General features: G+C 43.3%; 1 protein-coding gene across 1 annotated transcript in view; it reads right to left on the minus strand.

The window, feature by feature from the left end:
• UROC1 (urocanate hydratase 1) overlaps positions 1-8,761 on the minus strand; it is a 42,350-nt gene extending 33,589 nt beyond the window's left edge. Inside the window, 2 exon segments of the mRNA XM_010087244.1 lie at positions 1,851-1,981; positions 8,558-8,761. Of these exon segments, the coding sequence (XP_010085546.1) occupies positions 1,851-1,981; positions 8,558-8,683 (257 nt within the window). The 5' untranslated portion in view covers positions 8,684-8,761.
• Between the last annotated feature and the right edge of the window lie 240 nt (positions 8,762-9,001).

Below are 9,001 nucleotides of genomic sequence, written 5' to 3' on the forward strand. Positions count from 1 at the left end.
CTTCCTCCTTTGCTGGAGATGCCTAAAGGTAGATAGGATCATTTGACATGGTTTCTAAATGATCTTCCTTTTATTGGACCACAGATCTTCAGTGCTGGACACCTGCTTTGTACATGGAAGACAGTTCCATCGGAAAGGTTAGGCTAAAGAGTGCCAACTACATTAAAAAAAATTGGGTATTCACTGACCAGCTCATGAGCCAAGATCTGGGATGTATATTCTGCAGATTTAGCAAATGGGCTCCTCCCCTGATGCATTTTATCCTAACTTTTTACATCAGGATATTAAAACAAATGCCTTGTAGTCATTGCCAAAGCAGGAGGGAAAGCATTGGAGTTTTTCCACAATACCTTTTTTTATTGGTGTTTTCTGTTTTTCTAAGCTTGATGTGATAAAATAGCAGGATTTCTGTGGAATGATACCAATTCATCAAGAGGAGCTATTTCCACATAATATTGCTCAGAACTCAAGAAACCTGAAGTTCAAATATCATCTGAGTGTGCTGGTAGAGGAACATGGCTGTTAAATGGAACAGAACCAAGTTGGACTGTGCTCCCCGGGACATGAAGAAAAAAAAAATCAAATACTACCAGACTACAGAGAAAAAAAGGCATTTTCTTAATCTGAGACTGTAGGAATCTATTAGGAAGAGTGATCAGTGAAATGATAACAAAGAAAAAATATTTGAAGCTATCAAAGATTCACTGAGGCCAGTGATGGAAACAAGGCGATGGACTGCCTCATCCAAGCCTCCTCGGGAAGTGCCCTCATCTGTAGGTCAGGACTAAGGTCCTCTGAAGTCCAGCTCTGCAATAGCTTTCAGGTGGTCTTCCAGTTGTCCTCCCTTAGCTGAATTCTGCAAGAGCTGACCCCAGACTAGTATGGACAGCACAGAAATATGGACGTGTGTGGAAATCAGAGTGTTTTCTAGTTGCTTGCTTTATTCAGATTTCTGTATAGACATTAACCAGGCCCCTGCTGGATGCAAAAAGGAATCAATCAATCTAAAAAAAGCAGCTAGCCCCTGGCAGGCCTCTCTAAAACTGTTCTGCTTCACAAACATTAGCCCCATCAGTCCTAGAATGAAGTGATGCTCCAAGATCAACAGCCAACAGGCACAGCATATTACAAACCAGGGTCAGATACAGGTTCCAATGATGGAAAAATGTACTGTCTTTCTTCTAAGCCCAGAAAGCCTTCTCTGTGAGACCAGGAAACAACCAGCCACTCATGACAGGTGTCAACCATCCATTCATCTGGTCTTACCTCTTGATTGAGACTTGCCTTGCAGCAGCTCAGGACTATTGCAAGTTTTCTGTCCAGGTTGCAATCAGAGGTCTCTGAGTAATGACTGGCCTCCAGAAACTAAGACTTGCCATGGGGCAGAGTATTTGGGATCTCTGTGTAGGGTAAAGCTGGCATTACCAAGCACACAACCTTGCACAATCCTTTCCCTGCATTGCGTGGTGCTGAGCTTTCCAGCAACGACTGTCCTGACCCTGCCACAGCCTATCCAGAGGGGTGCACAGCCTCCCTGCTAGCCCCGTGGTACTCTCGTGAGGACGGAGAGCAGCATGAATGCTGGATGATGAAAGATCACTGTTACACAGTTTTACGGAAGAGCATCCCAAAACATGCAGTATCCATCACTGGAAATGAAACCACTGGTTTCTAATGATGCACAGAACATCCTCTTTATTCAAATGATGCACTTCATTGATATATTAAGACATGACTTCCACAAGAGGTAAATTAGGGCACAGCAATGCCACTATTTAAAGGTCAGCTTCACAGGTGAAAACCGGTAAGCAAATGGCAGGCAAATAAAACATGAACCATCCAGTCCTTACCTCATCTCAATATCTGGAAAGAATCTGTACATATAGATATGGCCGTACAGCCTGAGTTCTTCAGCAAATTCCAGCACCAGCTTCTTCTGTATTTCAGGTGGGAAATAACGCAAGGCATTGCACAAAGCCAGCTGCCAAAAAAACCCCAAGAGAGACGAAAATCAAGGTAAAAGAGAAAGGGAGCTAAATGGGTGGCCCTGAACTTTAATCAGACTCAGCTGGAAGCCTGCCTAAGCTATCACAAGGGTGATATAATTTAAAAAGCCAAGCTCACACCATCCCTGCTTTCCTACTGAAGGGTTCCCACCTGCATCTTTCCTTGCAGATTCAATGGCTGCACATACGTAACCCTCCCCCCAAATCTGCATGGAGACACCTTGGAGGTTTGTTAAGTAGTGCTCAATCCTACCAGTATCAGACACGGACGAATTCCCTCTCACAATGCTAGGGGGCACTGAACTACCAGGGAAAAAAAAGTTCAGAAATCCTTAAAGACCCTGAACTCCTAGAGGCACTGAAGACCCTACTGTACTTTCCATTCAAAAGGGGATCTTAGCCCCGAGTTACGTGACATACTCCCACATGAAGATGTTATTGGGCTAAGTTTTATTAAAGATTCACTACATTTAGCATCCTAATGTATTGCAGAGGGTGGTGGTTTACATTATTTTATTGATTCTACATGTATCACTTCCAAATTAGCTAAAGTGATTACTAGGCTTTGAATTAAATTCTGCAGATGATACTACGTGGCTTATACTCCCTATTGCCTTCAAAGACATCACCCATGGTTTGCAAAGTACAGTGTGTCCTTTTTGGATGAAAGAAACCATAAATAAATTACTATCTTTAGTAACAGTCAGTTAAGTCATGTCTCTGTATTCCATGTTCCATTTGATTAAAACCATAATGAGAATAATGATTTTGTAATCTTTAAAAAGCTAATTTCACACAAAGATGCTAAAAGATCTTGTAAGTTCCCTGACAAATGGTGCCACTATCCAAATGACTTTTAGTTGAAGAGATTCACGAATCATATGGAATTTCTCATTTTCTTTAGGCTGACTTTTAAAGGGTGCAGAAAGGACAGAAAGGGATCAAATTTGCTTCCAAATCTGATCCCAGTCTACAAAAGAACCAGGGAAGCCGAGTTTCAGAGAGGGCTGAGTAGAACAAGGATACTCCCTGTTTGTGACACCTGCCATCGGCAGTTCAAAGAGTTACGGAAGCAGGTATTTTCTGGAGGAAGGGAAGGGGTAGGCTGTAGTACAGGAAATAGGGATCTAGAACAAAGGTACCTAGAACCATCCAGTCTGGGTACCATCACCATCCATCCTGGTAAGAAATCCTGAACAGCTCCACAAAGCCCTTAGCTCAGTAATAAATCTCATTCATGGCTCAGACTCTTTCAGATCAGTGAAGACATACTGATTTACACCAGCTGAGAATCAGACCAGTAAAACCCTACAAATTGGATTTACCATTCCACACAGAGAATGACAAGGGGAAAACCTATTTACCAGATGAGCAAATGCAGCTTCCACCTTCAAATACTACCTTGTTTTTCTCCAGTTAGATACACAATTTTTTTCAAGGGCACGTTGGTAATAAACACCAAAATGCCAGCTATATTATCCACACCATGACAAATTATGTGAGGGTTTTCAAAGTCAATCTCAGCATCAAGCAGCCATCACAGTGGGTTCTAGATAGAAGAAATTTCTGAAGGAAGAATAAAATCACCTGCACCACCTGCAAGAAAATCAAGAGGAAAACATTGCCACATTTGGCATTTTGTCTGCCTATAAGAGCTACAGAGAACTATCAGGATGAGTGTTTTGCTTCCAGGCTGGCAAGGTTCACCCACTCTTTGATCGATGTATTATAATGAATGGCAAATATTTGTCTTTGTCCTAAAAACATAAGGAAAATCCGGGTGGATTTACAATTAAATTCACTTAGACTGAGCCTCTATCCTATTAACGTTACACATTAGCTGAAGCCTGAATACTGATGATGCAAACATTAATGAAACATGACCTTGGATGTTACACGCAGGGTGGGAAGGGCACCTTGGTTGCATAGACAATCGAAAGCTAATCTCGTGAAAGAGGACTAAGACTGGGGCTTGTTTAGCTTAACTGAATAAAGGTGACATGTCATTGCTACCTCACTGCAGGATAAATGTCAAAGCAGGAAGGAGCTTCAGAGAAATGCTGAAAGAGGAATAAATAGCTGTGAATTAGCCATAAAAAACAGTCTTGAAATTAGAAGAATTTAAATATACAAGATCCTGAAACAGTCTCTCAATAGGAAAGTCAGGCACTTAAAATTGCTTAGATGGAGCCCGACTGCTTGATGAAAGGGCAATTCATCAGTGCATCAGGAGGAATTTTGCATATTCATTATTGAGTCATAAACTGAATAACCTGAGAAAGGCACTCAAGGAACACATTCAAACAGGCTGTCCATGATGCTTTTGTGGAAGGGCAATACAAGGCCATTACTCCTTACATTTCATTAAAGGACCATATAAAACCTTATTCTGACTCCTAAGTTGGACTGATTTTACATCTGACACATAGCATTCTGAATATTAGACATTGCGCATTTGATAGTTGGGTGTTCTCCCTGTTCATAACTTCCACTGACAGAAACTTGAGCACCAGATGCTCAGCACCTCTGAAAAACCAGCTCCAGAGTTTATTGGAATCTTAAAAAAAATTGTACTTATACTCCTGAGCCTGATAGGTTGTTTTAAAAACTCTCCCTGAATTTGCTGAGCTATTGATTCAGTTCAGCAAGCATCAGGTGCAAAGTCTTCCTCTGAGATCTGCCAGCTGGATCTAACATTTGAGTCTTGTGTTTAAGCTCTAGTCACTAGTAGGATGTATTTTTTTGTATTCACTAGCATTTTTACAGTAAAACATGATCCCGCTGCCATTTAATCAAGATTCAGACCTCTCAATGTCAAGAATATGGAGCCAAAAGGACCCATAAAATCCTGCTCCAGTCGATCAGCTGTGATTATCTTTGTTATGAGATTCTCTTGGGAAACTAAGGATACTAGCCTCTTTGTTAATTGGTGGTTGTTGAAGAACCAGTGCCTCTTCAGAAGGAATGACATTCATTTCCCTTTTCTAACAACATCAGGACTTCCAATTCAAGGATCTTGAGACACTCAGACACTAAGATTTGCAGGATCCCTCTTTACCAAGGGAAAGGGAAGCAGGAGGAGAGGAAGGGACTAGCTACAATACAACAGTTTCATTTTGGTTTTGCCCTTTCCCAGTGGAGATGTTGCTTGCCTCCCACTTGTCCTCTTCTGCCTGATGATATCCAGGCCCACAACCTCATGTATTACTCTTCCCGATAGGTCCCAGTTCAGCTCAGCTGGGAAGTAAACATGGTGATTTCTGGCTGGCCATTACTGTAAATGCCCCATGGACTGGGAGAGTTCAACCAAGCTCTTTATCATCCAGACATTCCAGAACAGGAGCCAACAGGTTGGCCTTCCTAATCCACATATAAACTTTTTAAAGTGGCCTCACTTCCAGATGTGTAAAGCAACCATTAAGGTCAAGTGTCCTGCTGCTTCTCCAGAAAGTTCAGCAAGAACTCCAGGTGCCGTGCAACTTCACAAGCTCTGGTTTCCAGCTCTTTGTACTGGGATATCATGAAGCAGCAAGGCTCAGCTGCTCCCAAAGGGATATGGGTAAGAGCAACATAGGCAGCAGGAGAGGCACCTCACCAGCCAGGGTCCAGCCTCACCGTACCTGAGAGAGGCGAGAGGGCAGCCTGGGGATGGCAGCCCAGGGATGGCAGCCAGGTTCCTCAAAGAGTCCAGGCCATCATGCAATATCACCATGGTGTGCAGATCTGAGGCTGAGCGAGGAGTGCAAGCCAGGAGCAGGTCTGGCAGTGCTCACCATAGAGAAAGAGGGCCCAGAAATCTCCAGGAAGGCTCATAGTGGCAAGTCAGCCCACACGTTGGAGACCAGATCAATGAGGTCCATGGCTGGGCATTGGGACACCATGTGACAGAGCCAGGAATGGACACATCTCCAGCATAACTAAGGTGGATGCTCCAGTCCCGAGCTTAAATGGAGCCCCTGAGCCTATGGGCAGAGGGCATGGGTGGAGATCTCAGGTGAGGCTTGTCAAGGTCATCAAGGCCCGTTGTTGCCCTCAGGACCCTATGAGAGATGCAGGTGACACTGCAACCAGGTAACAGGTGATCATGATGGGGGAGCAGGAAGACTGTGACGTGATTTGGTTCTAAGATATGCAAAGGAACTGCTGTGTGGATAAGGACATACCATTTTTTTCTGATTCTGAGCAACACTGAAAAGTATCATAGAATCACAGAATTATTAAGGTTGGAAAAGACCTCAAGGATCATCAAGTTCAACCGTCAACCCAACACCACCTAAGTGCACGTTCTTCTCAAGTTGCTCCAGCTTTATGGCTTGTTAATGAGTACTGAGCATGCAATATCCTTTTTCTGCAAAGGACGCTCCACATGTAAGATTTTAGAGGTAGTTTCCTTGTAGCATATTTACATTAAGATACAGATGCTGAGAAACAGAAAGCTCGGGCTGCCTGAGCTGGGGAGGGAAAAAAAAATGGCTGTTTCAGGCCTCAGGCAAAGAATGCCGAAGGAAGAGAACTCAGGAAACATATAAACAGAATCAGGTCTGAGAAATGGCTTGATTTATCCAAGAAGATTAAAGCTGGTATGATAGGAAGAATTACATACCTCTTCAGCAAGCCCCAAAACAACAGAACTTTATAAATCTCACTTACAGGATTTCTGTTATAACCACAAAAGGAGGCCCAAGAGAAGAAAACATTGGCAGTGCTAAGGTTTATTATTATAGAAAGGGCTAAAACTGGAATGAATGCATATGAAGAGAGGGACAAATCCTGAGGAAATGAGCAGAGCATTATTAACTTCACTTCTGTCAAAGCTTCCCCTGAGTACTTCAAGTAGAAGATGAACACAATGTCGTACATAAAGACAAGCCTCACAATACACACTGCCAACAAAATCTGGAATCTTGTCTCAAGACTTAAAAACCACCTTGTAGACAAACTTTTCTGTAGTTGTCTGTCTGCGTGCTTTTCTAAGCGTGGAACATGTCTTAAAAAAAGATTTGACCTTTGAGAGATAAAATAGATACCAGCTGAACCTCTAATTTTGTTAAGAGTTAAAGGTGGAAAAGAGTAAAATAAATCAGAAAGGAAGCTTTTAAATCTTTAATAGTCTAATAAAAAGCCCAGCTAGCATGAGCTCTTATCACATGTGGTAGATAAGCAGAGAGATGAGGGTAGGATGTTAGACAGAGACCGGGACCAGAAAATCAGCCTACTGCCATCTCCCTGCAACACCTGAAGGAGGCAGGAAACTATTCCACTTTCTATATAGAGAATGAGCACTTAGCCATTGCCTTTCTCTCCCCAGGCAGAGAGTAAGGTTTGGCATCCTTTTGAGAGACACTGTCTTCTCTCCTGCAACATGGACTCCTTCATGCTATAGCAGATTTCTCATGGGGAAAAGTGAATTAGCCAAGGCAAGGGATAAAATGAGGATGATTGGCAATGTTCTGACATGCAGCAAAACTCACCCCCTGCTCCTTTATCTTCACAGCCATCACCACGCACCACAGCCCCTTTCTGCACATTTAGTAGCCACACTTCCGCGTGTCGGAGCTGTCCCAGGCACAGACAGGATGCCTCAGCCATGAATGCTCCTGACATTGGAGTATATCCTCCCTGGATATCTCACAGCTGTTCCTCTTTCTACCCTTTGACTAGGCTCTCCTCTGCTTGTGGAAGCAGACTTTGAAAGAATTTGGCTGCTGATGCCTGTGGGAACTCCCACAAAGGCAAGGAAGTTGCGTGCAACTTGTTAGTAAGGAAGGAACTTCTGTGTTCTGACCAGGATGTCACATTATAAGTGATGTTGCATGTGATGAAGCACAGACTTTCAAACTCAGGAATCCACCTTATCCTCTCCCACACAAATTCCTAAGGATGTCCACCCATTGACCATTATTTTCTGCTGCTGATTTTCTTTTTTTTTAATCTCTAACATGAAATAATGCAATGATTACTTTAGTGTGTACATGCACTATTCAAACAAAAAGAGACAGGAAAAGAATTATGCAACTAAAGACAGATCATTAACTCAACTACCTATAAACTTGCCTAAATTCCAGGATACTTCAGACGGGTTAAAATAAACTATCTTTGGGGTTTTTATGCAAATACATGGATGTGTAGCTTGTGCCGTGATGTTGATTCACCACGTTTGATGTTTATCATATTTGATAGGTTAGCTTTCACTCACATACATATGTAGTGTTTTTCCAACAGCATTTATAATTTTGTCTCCAAGGAGCAATGCTGGATTGACAGCATTGAAGTCTAATGTCTCTTATTTAGCCATTTAAAGTCAGAGAAGCTGTTGTCCAGCCAATCTCCCTCCTATCAACCTGCTTAACTCTGGAGGAGGGAGGAAGAAACCAAACAGGAGTTTCCAGTACTTTGTTCCATTACCCACTGAAAGTACAACACCAAGGAAAAACATTTGCCACAAAGCTAGGTGCACACTCAGAAAAGCATTTGAGGCAATCAAGTCTGCTGCCCTCAGCTGCATTTATCTGAAAGGAAGAGAAGTGAGGCCCTGGGAAACCCTGTGTTACCTTTTTCTCCTGAGCAGTGAGATTTGGGGTTCTCACAGGTGCATGGGGTATTCCCGTTCTCCGACCTCTGTTTTCAGGCAAAGGGGATAGAGGAAGGCCACGACAGATTTCCTTCAGGCTGGTCATAGCTGCTGAGAAAAGACGAGGAGGAAAGGCAAGGCAGGCTGGAGAGGTACAAGAAATGGGGAACAAAGGGTGGAAGCAAGCAAGATGCTAAGCGGCTGAGATGTGCCACCACTCCGGGCTGATCTTGAAGAGGACAGCCTGGCCTCTGGCTTTTGCAAACAGAGCTGTCAAGCAGAGAGGGCAGGCAGCGCAGGTGGCACACCTCCCCGCTCTGTGCCATGCCATTGGTCCTCCCTTCCTCCCCCAAAATGAATGATTCACAGTTTTGCTGTTTATTCTCCGAGTGCTTTGTCAGCTGGTGCTGGGCTAAGCCACTGC

This window comes from Pterocles gutturalis, unplaced genomic scaffold, assembly GCF_000699245.1.
Source record: "Pterocles gutturalis isolate BGI_N339 unplaced genomic scaffold, ASM69924v1 scaffold1156, whole genome shotgun sequence".
Classification (NCBI taxonomy): Eukaryota; Metazoa; Chordata; class Aves; order Pterocliformes; family Pteroclidae; genus Pterocles; species Pterocles gutturalis.